Source organism: Ahaetulla prasina, chromosome 1 (assembly GCF_028640845.1).
Source record: "Ahaetulla prasina isolate Xishuangbanna chromosome 1, ASM2864084v1, whole genome shotgun sequence".
Lineage (NCBI taxonomy): Eukaryota > Metazoa > Chordata > Lepidosauria > Squamata > Colubridae > Ahaetulla > Ahaetulla prasina.
This window is the reverse complement of record NC_080539.1, coordinates 96,636,110-96,653,249: the sequence shown is the minus strand read 5'-3', so window position 1 is coordinate 96,653,249 and position 17,140 is coordinate 96,636,110. Positions and strand designations below refer to the sequence as shown.

The window sequence follows — 17,140 nt, the reverse complement described above, 5'->3', positions numbered from 1 at the left end:
GTTAGTAAGTTACAAGATGTGTGGACTAGGTTATCAGCCTTATTGGCAAGAGTCCCAATTACAGCATTCTCTTCAAACATGTGAAATTAAGCACATATGTAATAAGAATGCTTGAAGCAGAAACATTGAAGCGGACTATATGAATTGCTCTCATCTAACAGTAGAAGAAGAGCAGGAGGAAAGAAATGGTTGAGAAACAGATGCACCTTTCATTTACAAACAATAGCTTGTCTTCTTATTGAAGAATGTGCTGTGAGACTTACAAATATGTATTTGTAAGTCTTAATATGTAAAGCTTAATATGTAAGCTTTTTGTAAGTATTTGTAAAGCTTAATATGTAAGCTTTTAGGCTACTTTGTTGTTTCCAAGGGTAATCAGCCACTTCAATCCCAATGAACTCTCAAAGATTTACACTCCAGATATTTATTAAAGATTAAAACAATCCATAACACAGTTTATAATCATTCACCTTGTTGCATTGAATAAATGCTATTTCAATTCAATCACAAACATTTTCTCATTATATAAAACCTTTAAGTCTCCAAACCTCTTCCCTCTCTCCAAGCTATTTAAGGTTTTAATGTTGACAACCAACACTCTCAACTGCATCCAGAAGACCACAGGCAAACAGTGCAGCTGAGTAGCGGTGTTACCTGGGCAAAATGGGGAATAATTATTTTCGTATAGTCATACAATAAGTTCTCTGTCCCTTGTCTGGCCAAGATTTCCATCTCCAATTTATGTACATCTGGTAGCTTTGGAGAGTACTGCTAGACAGTAATTGGCAAAAGTACAATTAATCATGTCCTTATCTTTAATATATTGTGATTTGCTATTGATATAAATTACTAGTTAAGATGTTCTGATTGTAAGGCATTCTTGATTTTTTTTTTCCACCAGTTCTGTTGAAGACTACTTCTTACATTTGGAGGGACCAGTACCCAAAGAAGGTAGCAGAAAAGGATGGATTCTGCTTAAATTGGCTGAAGACCAATGATTTTGCTGTGAGAACATGTCCGTGCTTTCAGATGTTTTTCTGAGGAAGTCGCCTAACAATCCTGAGCTACCATCAGGAGCTTGAGCCACCTCCTTTAGTTTTGATTGTGAATACTTCCTTTCACAATATTATTTTACCTTTCTTTTTGCTGTTGATAAAGAGATTGGGGTGGGATATTGAATGGGGATAGGAAGTATTTCTGTTCAAACAATGTCAGTCTCTTAATTTGGAAAGGAAGTTGGCATCTTCTGTGATTCCCTTTCTACCAATGCTTCTCAAACTGGATTGCAATTCTTTGTGTATTTATGTTTCCTCTTCTTTCTGTGTAAAAGATTGAAAGAAAATTATTTCACTTGTTTGGGCCAAGAGGTATTATGAATGACCGATCACTGACCATAGATGGTTCCAACCAACTTAACATTGGTTTCCCATTTGCTTGGAGGAATGCGAGAATAAATGTTTTATGATATATTTGCTATTGTTTTCTGAAAGGTCATTGCCTAACAATTTCTCTTGATCTATTGGTAAATTGTAAATCTAATTCATACTTCATGAATAGTGAGATAAACTGTGATTTCTTTAAAGTAATTTAAATAAGGATTTGGCTTACATTTATATTTGCATTCATATTCAGAATAAATGCATTATAAGATGATTTAGGATGCCTGGAATAAATACACTCAATTTTGTTCAATGCAACTCATAATATGAGGTCATAAGAAGTTGTGTGTACAAAATGGGCAGGCTTCAAATGCTCAGTAACTGAATCATTAAATATTCTTCTTTCAGAATTTGATCTTCTAGTCACCAAGTTGTTTAGCCAGTCAAATTGCATTTTATAGTCTTCATATCTATCTACATGAGCTTTTTCCAAGGCTCAGCAGGCTCATTGTCCTACCTGTATTACATGTTATTTGAACTGAACCCAGGAAACTAAATGCATACTGTTAAGAGCTGCACAATGAGGAATAAAACAGAAAGATCATTTGATATGACTGCACCATCTAGTGGTCATTATACATATTTTATAACTTAGGATACTACTTATAATACTACTTTTATTCAGCTAAAATATGGAATGGCAAATGTTTCATACAATTAATTCTACATTATATCTGGAATAGCTTGGCTATTAAAGGCAAATATGACAAATAATAATATGCAATCCTGTACATGCATTGTGACATTGCAGTGGGCTGTTTTGTGCAAATTAATAGTGAGAGATGTTAACATCTTTTGTACAAAAAGAAAAATCAACTTAGACTATGGTGAATAGGTGTCTTTGCTTTTTTAAAAGAAAAGTCATATACTGGATCTGTTGATATCAAGATATAAGTAATTTCTTTTTAAATTAAAAATGGCTGTTTCTTTTAGCATGTTTGATTCAATCTTTGTTTCAATAATTATCTTCAGTGATACAAAACCCAGTGGAATCCAGGTACCCAAAGATCAATCAGTCATTTTGGTGTAATAAGGAAATCTTTTGCACCCTTTTCAGTTTTAAAGGCATCAGTGATGGAAGATACAAGGGATAATAAGCCCTGCCTCCACATCAGAAACTATTAAGTGGTGCCAAAGGGAAGAAGAGGCCATATCAGCAGTGAGTAGTTTCTTCCTGGTCAGAATGGCGATCATGAACCTACCAAATAGTATCCCTCTAGAAATTCAATTTGATCTCTTTGCTTCCACATTTCTGTTTTGAATGGAAAAGTCTGATCTTTTCTCCATCACATTGACCATCAAAATATTTAAAAGTTGTCAGTCTGTTCAAGTATGTGCCAACAAAAGGTAGCTTCTTCATTCCAATGTGTACACATGACAGAAGACCATAATGAGACAATTTGTTCACTCCAGTTGAGTGGTATTTCATAAAGTTAATTTTATCTTTCAGAACCAATGAATAATTAACATACAGGCTCCTTAGAAAAAAAAAATTCTGAAAGTTAGTAGTACAGATTACACAAATGTATTTACTTCTAGACCTCTGAATTGTTGTTCCACAATTCCTTAGTGTGATGGAATAGGTAAGAAAATTTAATTCACTTGAAGATGGAAATGAGAGCTTGTGGCTCTCTCAATTAGAATTAAAATGTTCAATAATAAGTGTCCCAAAATTAATTAGCATATACAGTACTTTATTATAACATTATTTTCATCATTAACATCAAGTTTTGTTCTGGGTGCAAGATACTAGCTTTCTCACTTTCATTAGCTCTTTTATTAAATAAAACCTTGTGATCTTGTGATAAAAGTTAAAATAAAGATAAAAGTTAAGATAAAAGTTAAAAGCTTTGAAAAGCCAATGAATAAGTTAACCTATAGTTCCTTAGAACATTTCTTTTTTTGAAGTTGATAATATAGATTGCACAAATGTATTTATTATTAAGAAATATAATTCTATTTAATTTCAATAAAAAATAAAATATAAAACTACAGTCCCTACATACAAGTCACTTACCATTAACATGTTTTCTTCAGGCAAACGTGTAGATTTTTCTTGGGGAGCAAGGGTCCCCGATGTCATCTAAAAGAAGAGGCAGAGCCAGCAATGTGACTCATCTGCCCTTATTCCTGTGTTGTGGTATCTTTTTAGTAGATCTGCTGAAATTACAGTATAAGACCTGATCTATCCCTTACCCCTATTTCTGGAATTCACTCTTACCTGATCAAGTTTCTTTATGTGATCCAATTGATTAGGTAATATTTATTATGTATAGCCTACTTCAAAATAAGATTTGTTTTCGTGCCACTTTAATTTTATAGCACCATTTTAACATCTAATGGGAAACCAATTATTTAAGCAAAATATAATCTGTTTATGGAAAGCCATATTGTGAAAGCTGCAGCAAGTGAAATAATACAAAATACAGTGATGGCATGACCTATGTAATCCTGGACTTTATATCTCCCTTTATAGCTCCAAGATTGTTAATAGTTGTGTAAAGTTAAACATTTAAATAAAACCTGGTAATAACAATGTAAATAGTTACTGACTAGAAGTTGAGGAACAAGTGCTTAATTTGGGAAATTTTTTTTAAAGATACTATGACCTTTCTAAGCAACGTCAAGGACATAAATCATCTAACCAGTCATTCTTTTTGCAACTGATGGTCTCAAAACAAAAAACAAGGCACCCAAAGAATTTTTGTCATGGTGCAAGGGAGCATGTCTCCATTCACAGATATTGCTTTGATACAGCGTGTTGCTTTGGCCTCAAAAATACTTCAGACAACGCTGCAAATCTTAGCTTGTGCCTCAACTCCAAGCTTTTGCAGTTTCTTCTAATTGATTGTATTGGATTATATTTTGACTTTCTATGTTGTTTTTAAGGTAGATTTTCATGGATTAAATAAAATTCAAATAATTCATTCTTGTATTGTGATTTCTTGGGGGTGTAATCTCTATATAATTGTAGTACTGGCATCTGTGCTTAAGCAGAAGGGTTTGGGATGCCCTTAGAGCAGGGCTGTCAAACTCCGGGCTTGTGGGCCGGATGCGTCACATGCTGGTCATGCCCTGTTTAGTGAAGGGGAAAAAAGTCTCAGTATGTCATGTGACGCTGCTGTGACACCCCTGACTTAGTGCTTTAGTTGGGGAAATAGTTTTTATTTTATATTTTTAAAAAAGGAGTTGATCATAGAACCACACCATTATTCATATCAGCATACACCAGTTGGTGTTTTAACAGTCTAGCAAGGAGGTCTGGAGAATTATTTAAAGCCTCCCAAAACCTCTGGCATTTCCTGAGGCACCCTGTGCTCTGCTCTTTGCCTCTTGGGGTTCCTGAAGGCCTTAGCCTGCTCTGAATGGAGCCAACAGCCAGACAGCAGAAGCTACCTGTGTGCAGGGGCTGTTAGTTTGTAGGCCTAGACCTGCTTCCCAATTAGCCACCTAAGCCAGGCAGCAGAAGCTGCTAGTGTGAGGGGGCCTGTTGTAGGCCTCAGCCTGCTTCCCATCCAGCCACCTAAGGGACTTGCAGGTCTCGGCCTGTTTCTCAGTCAGTTCCAGGACCAAGCAGCACACAATCTACCTTTCTATTTTTGCAGAGCCACCTGGCCAATATGATGCAAGGTTCAGCTTTTTTACAGCCAGACCAGTGCTATTGGGATGAGGCTCAATTTTCTTATAGAAGCCACCTCATGGCAACCTTGTGCTATTCTGCAAGCAGTTTACTATTCTTGTGAGTCTGAGGGGGGTGAGGTCCACTTTTTAAGAAAGCTCCACAAATAAAACCACCTTAAAAACCGAGTCTCCTACAGTCTTGCAAGAATAGTACTTCTTGCCTGCCAAAAGAATGGTACTTATGGTCAGTTTCTTGCAAGGCTATAATTGTTCTTTAATATTTATACAAAAACACTTCCTTTTTAAAATAAAACAGTATCACTTTTAAACACATTTATCAAAGTCCTATTTTATATTTAAAGTAGTTTCATTTTTCACAGATAGTTAAAACTTGCTTCATATGTAGTAATATAGTTGAATTAACTAGACTCTCACAAGAAAAAGGGTTAAATTAATTCACTATTGGAACAAACAATCCCACGTTCCTTACTTGGGTTTTGTAAACAACTGTAACTTAACCTGATCTTGGAAATAACAGAACGGATTCTGAAAATTAAGAAAAAAGAAAAAAAATGTTTATCTTGGTATGTGAAGGTTTGAGACCTTTCTTTGTCAATTTCTTTTCTCTTTCTGTTGATTTTATAACAAAGAGAATCTCACAAATTACACTGTAGAATTTATAATGGTATATAAATTTGTCCTTAGGTTTAAGGTTAAGAGATTATTCTGTCTTTAAAAATTAAGCTAATAAATTTTATCTTAGGGGAATCAGTAGATATATATCCACATACCCACTTTAGCGTGGATATGTCCTATTGATCAGATCCTATTGGTATCAGTAGATATAATTTAGAACTACAGCTTTATCTTCCCAAAATATACTCTAAACTTTACACATCAAATGATGACAAGGACATACATAATTACTTCCCACATGTATCCAATTTATTCATTAATTAAAATGTTGGAACCCATCAATGCAGTACTTTTTATTATAGCAAAACTGCATAAAATACACCAGTATTAATATTGCAGATAACTAGAATTTTAAGGACCAAATAATTTTCAGGGTTGGGCTCTTCTCTCCTCTCCTCCCTTCCCTTCCGTTTTTTCTTTTCGCAATCCTCACAGAATAGAAGAATAGGTCTATTTTACACACTATTTTAGCCTATGTCTCGATTCAACTACTGTCCTCCCAACACGGTTTAGTAATAATGAGGGAATGATAGTTTTCTTTGTAAAGGAGTTTGCAGAAACCACCTGGGTTTAACAGTAACAGAGTTGGAAGGGACCTTGGAGGTCATCTAGTCCAACCCCCTGCTCACGTAGGAGACCTGTACTAGGGCTGGTTTCTTTCCCGAGCAGCTGAAGTTAAGGCGCCGAAGAGCGCAGCTGCCTGGACGGCTCTATTATTGCTAGCGCCTATTTCTCTGGGTTGAAAAGCGTCGCCCCCCCCCACCTTCTCGGCCCGAGGGGTTGGAGAAACGGACGCCGGGGAGAGAGCGAGAGAAAGACATGGGAGCCGTACGGAACCGCGGAGCCCGCAAGATGAGACCACCGCAGCGGAAGATTCCCAGCCCGGGAGGGCAGACGCCAACGGTAACGGCGCCCGAGCCTGGAGAGCCGGGGGACTTCTCCAACGTACGAGAGTCTCTGTCTCCACGGCGCATGTCTGGAAGAGGCTGCCAGTTTGGCGAGGAGGACGTAAGCAGCTCTTTCTGCAGAACGTTCCGCTTCGCATCTTCGCGCGCAAACTTTCCGGGGGATCCCGGAGCATCTGCCTCCCCCTTCCCTCTCGTGGGAGGAGGGGTTGGGCGTGGCCGCTGCGGAGGCGCCTACTGTGCTATCCTGAGAGAGGGCACTGCGTAGCGCTAAAAAACAGTTTCTTACCTTTTGTCTGTCCGAAGAAGCCCTCTCCGCTTCCGTTCAGGAGTAAGAGCTTTAGTCGGACCCCTCGGCCGTAGCGGCCTGCCGGCGTCTTCGTATCTCACTTCATGCCTTGTTCCTTAGGCGTTATTTAAGGCGTCCGAGTACTGTACCTGGCTGGGTTCTTCCGCACCTTCCTCTCCTGCGCTCCCCCACTTGCATACCTGGGAGAAGAAGTAACGGCAAACCCCCTCCCCCCCAACACACACAACGAGATACCATATAAATACCACACACACACAAACCCCATAGCACACACTGCTGGAGAAAGATTCCCTGAGGAGGGGCTCCAATACGAGTCCAAAAGCTCGGAAAACAACCTCTGGCCTCGGTACATGCTTTCTCTTGCTGGTGGTGAAAGTGAGGATTGTTTGTAACCATCTATTTTTATTTTATCCAAGAAAAGGTTAAAATGCAAAACTCCCAAGATATAAAAAAAATAACAAAAAATAAATAAAACAATTGACATTATGCATAATTTGCGACCTTAATTCCAGGCTCAGTTACAGTTGTAAGGGGAGGACTGCCCATAATGGAAAAGCTGATCCTCTGATAGACAGGTGGTAGGTATTTAGAGGAACTGTCACAAAATTCAATATATTCTAGTACAGGGGTCTCCAACCTTGTCAACTTTAAGCCTGGTGGACTTCAACTCCCAGAATTCAAAGCTGGCTGGGGAATTCTGGGAGTTGAAGTTCACCAGGCTTAAAGTTGACAAGGTTGGAGACCCCTGTTCTAGCACTCAAAAACAGATATGGTGTCTGGTGGTTTTAATCTTTATAATCTGATCTGATTAGATTATTCTAACTAGTTAGTTACAATTGTAGTAACTAGTCGTATCAAGAGGAAACAAAACAATCAAGACATTAAAAAAGAAAAAGGTGTATTAAAAAAGACCAACTCAATATACACATATCCTCCCGTTCCAATGTCATAGTAATGTATTCATTCCAATAGACAGTTCATCTTAGAATCAATCTGTTTTCATACTTCAGTTAATAAGTTTTAAAAAGATGTTACCACATATACAGAAATTCTTCCAAATTGTCAAATTGATTTGGAAGCATCTGCTTTGAAAAACTGAGAAGTGCAATCTAGTCACCTGCCACAGAGATACATTTTATGATTTCCAAACTATAAAAGACATATTCTAAAATACATTATCTTTCTACTAAATATGGAAATTAAAAGATTGTTATGAACTGACTGGCTGTTATTTTTCCTCTACTTTTTCCTTCTTGTATTTCATTTCTCAGTGTAGATTTTATATAAAAATGGACAGATATCCAGCATTAATGAAATTACCAAAGAGCATATGGATCTCAACCACAAACCAGAAGTGCTGAAAAAACAGTAGGCAGATTGACTAGAAGAAGGTAAGGAGATGTTTTATGGCTACAGGAAAGATTCTTTGGAATTCCGGAAAAGAGAAAAGAAAGTTGAGAGTTCTGATCTTTTGATAATAAAGATTGATTTTTGAGGAATGTAGGGTTTTTTGGCAATAGTCCAGAAAATGCTGCACAGGTTTGTTCACTTCAAATGTTAAGGCCTGTAGAGATTTAATTTTCTAAATTAGAATAAATTTAGAGTAATTTATGGCATTGTAGTTGTTATTGAGTTTTAGTAACTCCATTCACCTGTCACTGTGCCCCATGGCTAGGGTTTATTGGACTTGTGGCCTATTGTGGTTTATTGGACTTGTGGCCCAGCAACACTAGACTTGGAATATAACTGGAGTTTATGCAAAAAATTGCATACCATTTCCAGAATGTGTTCAATAAGTAGACATTCAAAAATTGTATATCAAACCACAATTTGAGTGCTTTTGGACAACTACACAATGTGAGCCACGCCACTGGCTTGCTTCTGACACTGCACAACTTCACAATCTCATTATCCGAATAAAATAGAGCCCGTTCCTCACACTAGGACAGTACATTCTTTGAAAAGACCCTTGTGCAATCACCTTTATGTTGTTTGTTAAACCACACCATCTTTTTTACATATAGTCTGAAAAGAAACATTTCAATTTCTTTAAGAATTATATCATGAATTGACTTTACTTGCACAACTTTTAAAGCATTTATTTTGAATCATTTTTGAAATATGCATAAGATGAGACTTAGCTAAGAAAATTATGAGATAATAAGCATTCAAGAAAAAATGGTAAGCAAGAAAACAAACCTGGATTGAAATTTTCTTTGATATTAATGTCTATTGCAGTTTTTTTCTATTATAAATACAAAATTTATCACTTCAAAAATGAAGTGAGACTTACATCCACTTATACTCATTAACTTTAGTACATTTGCAACAGATAGTTGTGACATGATTGGAACCTACATCCAGGAAAAGTTAACAGAATAAGGGATGGTTGAATTTCTCCATTGTAATTAATTAATTAATTAATTAACTGTAATGTCACATCTACATTTTTATCAGCTTTGAATATCTTTTACAGTTGGTGAAACAAAAGCTGAAAATTTAATTCTGGAAAAGGAATCTACTGAAAATATCAAAACCAGCCCACCAGATTTAAATGACAAGTCAAATGAAGATGAGGTACAGAAAAACACAGATGATGCTCATAAACAGCTGGCATCAGAAGAAAAAGAAGACCAACCTAGTGTATCTCCATCAAATGATGTTGGATTTAAAAAGGTTTTAAAATTAGTTGGATTTAAATTTACAATTAAAAAGGATAAAACAGAGAAACTGAACCTGTTCAGCTACTAGATGAGGTCACAGAGGTTGCAGAAGGGTGAAATGATGTGGCTGGAGACTATAAACAATTCAAGACAGAGATAGTGGGAGAAGCCACACAAAGTGAAATCACTGCCTCTGTAGAGAAAACTGAGGAAGAAATTCAGGCTGAGGAGCTGGAATGAGAAACCTCCTCTGAGAAAGTAAGGGAAAATCCTGTTGAAGCAGAAAACAAAGAGGCAGAAATTAAAAACAGTGGGATTAACTCTCCAAAGTCTCCAGTAAGCCCATTAAACAATGACACTGCATCACCTCTAAGGAAGTTTTTTAACCAGAGTTGGGCTGGGTTTAGAAAAAGGACAAGCTTCAGAAAATCTAAAGAAGAATTGTAATCTGAGAAAGAAAAACAACAGGAAATGGAGAAAGATGTGACAACAGAAGTAATAATTGTTGAAAAAGAATTCGAAAAAGAAAAACTGACACCAGAAAAAGATGGGACAGGATATATTAAAGGAAATGGTGAGGAACAAAAAAATAGAAGAAAGTTCAGAGGAGCCCAAGAAAAAAGTTGATACTTCTGTATCATGGGAAATTTTAAACTGTGTAGGCTCATCAAATAGAAGAAGCAGAAAAACTTAATCTTCTGATGAAGAAGCCAGACAAAGACTTTCTCAAAATGAACAAAAATCAAATGATGTGTACCAAATGCTGAAGCAGTACCAGATATGGTATTCAGCCAGTTCGGACCGGTTCACCCGAACCAATAGTAACGATTATGCACAGTTTGGCGAACCGGCAAATGCTGCCACTGACTGGCCCTTCCCCGCCCCTCTCCCTCACTTCTTTTTGCACTTCGCCTGCCTAGAGTCACGTCTGTGGCATAGTTGCTGCTGCTCTCTGGTTCCCTCACTTGCTTTGACCACGCTGCCCAGTTGATCGCTGGTGAGTCTTCCTTCGCTTCTCCCCAGCTAGCTCCCCCATGGGCCAGCCATGCTTGCCTGCCTTCCCCATGGCTTTCCCGGCAGTCTATGTGGCCAGGCCCACTTGCCTGCCTTCCCTACTCCCTTCCACGTAGCCCATGTGAGGGAAGGAAGCCACTTTTTTTCTTTGCCTGCCTTTCGCCTTTCCCTCATGCCAGCACCTCCCTTTCCATTTCCCTATTGAGCACAGTGCCCAGGATCCTATTTAATGGGGAGGGGAAATGGAGCAGCATGAGGGAAGGAAGCCACTTTTTTCTTTACCTGCCGTTCGCCTTTCCCTACTGCTGGCAGCTTCCTTTCTCATGGGCCGTGGTGGCTCAGGCTGTAAGATAGCCTGTTATTAAAACACAGCAGCCTGCAATTACTGCAGGCTCGAGTCCCACCAGGCCCAAGGTTGACTCAGCCTTCCATCCTTTATAAGGTAGGTAAAATGAGGACCCAGATTGTTGGGGGGGGCAATAAGTTGACTTTGTAAATATACAAATAGAATGAGACTATTGCCTTCACACTGTAAGCCGCCCTGAGTCTTCGGAGAAGGGTGGGATATAAATGTAAATAAATAAAAAAAATTCCCTACTGAGCACAGCGCCCAGAATCCTCTTTGATAGCGCGCATACATTTCCCCCCTTGCAACCCGGTGCTGTGACAAAGGAGAGGAAAACATCAGGAGAGGCTAGGGGCTGAGAAAAATAAGCATTGCAAAAAAAGAGAGAGTTTTTGTTAGTTTGCATGTCAGTTTTGGAAGACAATTTTCTTTTTTGCTTCTTAACTGCCACATATTTTAGCTGGGGAAGTTGGGAGGGGGTTGTTGTTGGAGCTGTAGGAAGTTAGTCATAATAACATTCCGTATTCAAGGACATCTCTTTGCTTCCACATTTCTGTTTGAGTAATGAAGTCTGATCTTTTCTTCATCACATTGACCACATCAAAATATTTTAAAATATTTTGTTATACAGTCTGTTCAACTATGTCAGAACAAAAGTAGCTTCTTCATTCCAATTTATGTACATTTTTAAAAATTTAAACAATGAAAACTTGCATATGCTGTTATGTGTTCTTTTTTAGACATGACAGAAGAGCATAATGAAACAATTTGTTCAGTTGAGTGGCACTTTATGAAGTTAATTCATCTTTCAAAACCAATGAATAAGTTAACCTACAAGCCCCTTAGAATATTTTTTCCCCAGAAAGTTGATAGAATAATAATAAATAATAATAATAAATGTATTTACTTCTGGACCTCTGAATTGTTGTCTCACAGCTCCTTAAATGTGATAAAATAGGTAAGAAAATTTAATTTATCTGAAGACGAAAACGAGGGCTTCTTGCTCTCTCAATTAGTCTATTTATTTAGGTGCTTATAATATTTAAAATGTTCAATAATAGGTATCCCCAAAGTAATTAGTGTTCTTTGATATAACATCATCTCCAGCTACACATTTTGTTCTGGGTGTGAAATATTAGCTTTCTCACTTTCATTAGCTCTTAGCTACCCTACCTTTCAAAATCCAATGAATAAAACAACCTATAGGCTCCTTAGAATATTTTTTCTGAAAGTTGATGAATACAGCTTTAATAAATTTCAAGAAAAATTAGAATACAGAACTACAAGAAAGGCAGCAGAAAATTGAAAAGAAAAACATGTTTAAGGGTGAAGAAAAATGGAACGCTTTCACTTCCACATGATAGATATTTATAATTTATAAGTTAATTTTTTAATCTAAATTAAACATATAACTAGTAATTAACTTAAATTTAATGAGACAATATCTCTACAGTATTACATTATTATTTACATTAATTCCTTTATTAAATAAAACCTTATAGCATTTCATAAAGTTTATTTTATATTTCAAAATCCAGTAAATAAGTTAACCTATAGGCTCCATAAAACATTGATTGGAAGAATATCAGTGATTAAGATGAATACACTACCTAGAATTTTGTATCTGTTCCAGACAATTCCAATTAGATTGGGGAAAGAATATTTTGAGGAATTAAATAAAATAATGTTGAAATATATCTGGCAAAGTAAAAAAGCGAGGATAAAATTAAAATTATTGCAAGATGTATTTTATTTATTTTATCACAACAGTATATATAAGCATAAGCATGAAAATAACTATATAACATATAAGCATATATATGTAAGCATAAGTATGTAATAACTATATTAATTGGATATAATGAAAGGAAACAATAGGACAGGAATGGTAGGCACGTTTGTGCTCTTATGCACGCCCCCTACAGACCTCTTGGGGTGAGGTCAATAGTAGACATTTTTTGGTTAAAGCTTTGGGGATTCTGAGAAGAGACCACAGAGTCAGGTAGTGTGTTCCAAGCATTAGTAACTCTATTACAGAAGTCATTTTCTGCAATCAAGATGTGAGAACAAGAGGGGGATTTCGGCTACCCAACTGGGAATTATACTACCAAGCTGCAAATTTAAGGTGGATCAAGGAGTGGATAACTTTAAGGCATAATAGAATATTGACCTTGGAAGGCCACAACTTGCTATTGGGATGGCATGCTTTCTTATGGTATGGACAAGCTAAAATGCAGGGATATTTTAGAAGACATTTTGTAAGAGAGGCTTTGTTATTAAACTGGGAGAGGATTAAGAAAAGTCATTTTTTTAAAATTCCAGTCTGGGTATCACCTATTAAGGCATTCTCATATTCAATAACATTTAGAAAGGAACAAATTGTTAGATACAATGAATTGTTGAACAAAAAGGGTGAATTAAAAACTATGCAAGAACTAGAAACAGAAGGCATAAAAATGAATTGGTTTTCTTATTTGCAAATACACTCTAGATACGATAAAGATTCCAAAACAGAGGGCTTCTATAACAATTTGACTAGTTTTGATAAGATTTTAACAGGTACTGATGACAATTTAATTAGGAAATTGTATGGATATTTATTAGAGGTTAAATTAGAAGAAGAATAAGTAAAAGAAACGATGATTGCCTGGGGGAAGAATTTTGGACATGGGATAAATCTAGAGTCATGGCAGAAATTATGGACATATAATTATAAAATGACAATGTCTACAGCATATAAGGATAATTTGTATAAGATGTTTTACAAGTGGCATCTACCCCGACCAGAATTGCCAGAATGTTCAAAGATAAATCTGAAAAATGTTGGAAGTGCCATCAGATACCTGGATCATACTACCATATGTGGTGGACATGCGTCGAAGCCAAAAGATACTGGACTAAAATACACACATGGTTGGAGAAAATGATTAAAAAACATATAGACTTTAAGCCAGAAGTTTTTCTGTTGGGGATTATATCTGAAGCGTATAGTAGAGAATTGAAATATTTGATGGTGAATGTTATAACAGCAGCTAGGATTATGTTTTCTAAAAATTGGAAAAATGAGAAATTACCTTTGCAAGATGAAATTATTAGGAAGATAATGGAATGTGCAGAAATGAGTAAATTGACATTCGAAATCAGAGAACAAGAAGATAAGCAATACTATAAGATATGGAATTTATTTTACCAATGGTTAGAAAGAAGGATATGCTAGAAAAGATTTGAGAAAGGTTGCTATCAAGAGAAATAATTGAATTAAATTGATTAGGATGATGGAATGAATAATGTTATTAGATAAAATACTAATTTGGGGAAATTAACATGAAATGAGATCATGAAATGTTACAGCCACTGGTTAATTAAAAACTGATTGAGTAAGAGATTTGGATAGATATTAGATGGAAGTAATGTAAGATTAGATGAATGAAAGATATGTTTATTTTGAAATTGTACAAGAGATGTGTAACCACCCACCAGCACACTGTAACTGGATTGAAGATGCTTTTATGTTTGTTTGTTGTAAAAAATAAAAAAAACTTTTAAATAAAAAAAACATTTTTGCTGAAAGTTGATATTATAGATTACACAAATGCATTTCCTTATGAACTTCTTAGATGTGATAGAATAGGTAAAAAAGTTCTCTCAATTAGTCTATTTAAATGCATTAAATATTCAAAATTTTCATTAACATGTTTGCAAATTGATTAGAGTATTCTTTGTTATAACATCATCTTCCCCAGCTAAAAATTTTGTTCTGGGTGCAAGATATTGGCTTTCTCACTTCCATTAGTTCTTTTATTAAATGCAACCTTGTGGCATTTCATAAATATTTTATCTTTCAAAAGCCAATGTTTAAGTTAACCTATAGTTGTGATGGCGAACCTATGGCATGCGCACCAAAGGTGGCATGCAGCGCCCTCTCTGATGTTGCCCCAGTTCAGCTCTGCAATGCATGCGCATGTGCCTCCTGCTGGCCAGCTGGTCTTCGGGTCTATGCCATGCATGCACGTGGGGGAGGGGCATGCACAGGAGGGCACGCGTGGGGGGGCGCATGCTCATTGTATTTTGGGGGTTCAGGTGCGCGCGTTTTGGGCACTCGGTCCAGAAAAGGTTAGCCATCACTGACCTATAGGCTACTTAGAACATTTTTTTCTGAAAGTTGATAGTATAGATTACACAAATGCATTTTCTTATGAACCTCTTAGACGTGATAAGACAGTTTAATGTAGTTGAAGAAGCTTGTTGCTCCCTCAATTAGATAGTCTATTTAAGTGCTTACAATATCTACAAATTTTATTTATTTATTTATTTGTTTGTTTGTTTGTTTGTTTTGTCACAACAATATATATAGGTATCATACAAAAAAGATTATATAGTATATAAACACATATATGAGTAAATATAAGGAGGTATAAGCATATATATATTCAATAATACGTATCTGCAAATAGAATATTCTTTGTTATAATATCATCTTCAGTTACAAATTTTGTTCTGGTTTAAGATATTAGCTTCTATTAGTTCTTTTATTAACTACAATCTTGTGGCATTTCATAAAGTTTATTTTATCTTTCAAAAGTCAATGAATGAGTTAACTTATAGGCTTTTTTAAAAAAAGTTGATATTATAGATTACACAAATGTATTTATTTATTAAGAAATAATAAAAATTAAAATTCAAAACTGCAGGAAAGGAGGCACAAAATTGAAAAGAAACAACTTGTTTTTTAGTATGTCTTGCAGTCCTAGGTAAAATCATTTTGAAGTATATTCTATATTAAAGAAGGAATATTTAACTGCACTTTAGAATCAAGAAATATTTATATTTAGAATAGGTAATAATTGCAATCTGATTCCCACTTAGCCAAATTAAATTGGTTTCCTTGTGAAGTGAGCTCCTGCCTGTAGTAACAGCACATATAATATATAATATCAAGGATGATAGTTTCATTTATATTTTTCAGGCCCCTTTTCAATATGCAACTAAATTTAGCAGTAAATTGAGAATTTCTATATTTTTCTTGTATTTTTTTACTGTATTTCCTGTATCCATTATTGCAAGACAAATACCTACCATCCATCCACCTACCCCAAGATCTTCAGCAAAAAATTTCACCAAATTCTAACTTTTTCATTTTGATCTTGCTTTCAAAGGCTAGAGAAATCTCAGATTTCTTCTAGTATGTCCTCAGACTGACTCCTACTGCTGTAAAAAGGGAAGCCACTGAAAATATTGGCTAATGTAAACCATAAAGACAATTAGGCCAGATGTTAAGATATTGAGTTTTACTCTGCTAGTTACGAATAAAATGCATTTCAGTCTGCTGCATTTTTAATCTTTCCACTACTGATAATTTCAAGAGATTTTGTCTATCTTAGACACCTTTATTGAATGAATTGAGTAAAACCAGAATTACTTGATTACAATAATCATCTAGGAACAAGTCGTTACCACAAAACCTGATCTCATCAAATATATTAAGGTGCAATGCAATTCTCTGCTAAGAGAGCTACTGTATTTTTGGTGCGAATTTGTGGGCCACTGAGAATTCCACTCATCACATTTCTGAACAACCGTTCCCAGAAGGGAATGGGTCATTTATGGCCTTCTGTATGAAGTACTTCAATTCCAGATACATTCTAATCAGTATAAATAAGGTGAAGATCATGGAAGTTGCTGGCTCACGGTATATGGAGTACTAAGTGTTGTTTGTCCTCAACCTATGCAGATGCAATGATTTGATGGCGTTGAGTGGAAGTGAAATAGTTCCATTTATTTAAGAAGTAAACTGAACCCTGCTAACATATTGCATACTTTTCTATTGACCACTCTTATTGCCACATGGTAGGGCAGCTGCATTTTATATGCCATTAGAATTAAATTTCCAAATGAATTGCAGAAATATAATTTTAAGATCTGGCACAAGCACATTTAAGATCTGGCACATAGCGCAACCCTATTGGGTTATACATCCAATTGTGTAGTGCTCCTGAGATGCACAAGGTTTGCTTCTCCAGCGCCGATTGCGAATCCTCCTTCAGCACAGAATTAGCTACCAGTGCAAGATACCTCTTTTTGGCTATGTTGGAAATCCTTAGGTCAAAGGTCTGTACCATATGAAATACAATAAATCATTCTGACTT

General features: G+C 36.0%; 2 protein-coding genes across 2 annotated transcripts in view; both read left to right on the top strand.

The window, feature by feature from the left end:
• The window catches only part of AKAP12 (A-kinase anchoring protein 12), a 65,282-nt gene extending 60,918 nt beyond the window's left edge, over positions 1-4,364 (top strand). Inside the window, 1 exon segment of the mRNA XM_058169669.1 lies at positions 902-4,364. The gene's annotated coding sequence lies outside the window, so the exon portion shown is untranslated.
• A 2,211-nt stretch (positions 4,365-6,575) lies between these two features.
• LOC131192917 (A-kinase anchor protein 12-like) lies at positions 6,576-10,930 on the top strand. Its single transcript, XM_058172556.1, is given in 4 exon segments — positions 6,576-6,753; positions 9,448-9,699; positions 9,702-9,736; positions 9,890-10,930. Coding segments are annotated over 4 exon segments (657 nt in total). The 3' UTR covers positions 10,082-10,930.
• The last annotated feature ends 6,210 nt before the right edge of the window (positions 10,931-17,140 follow it).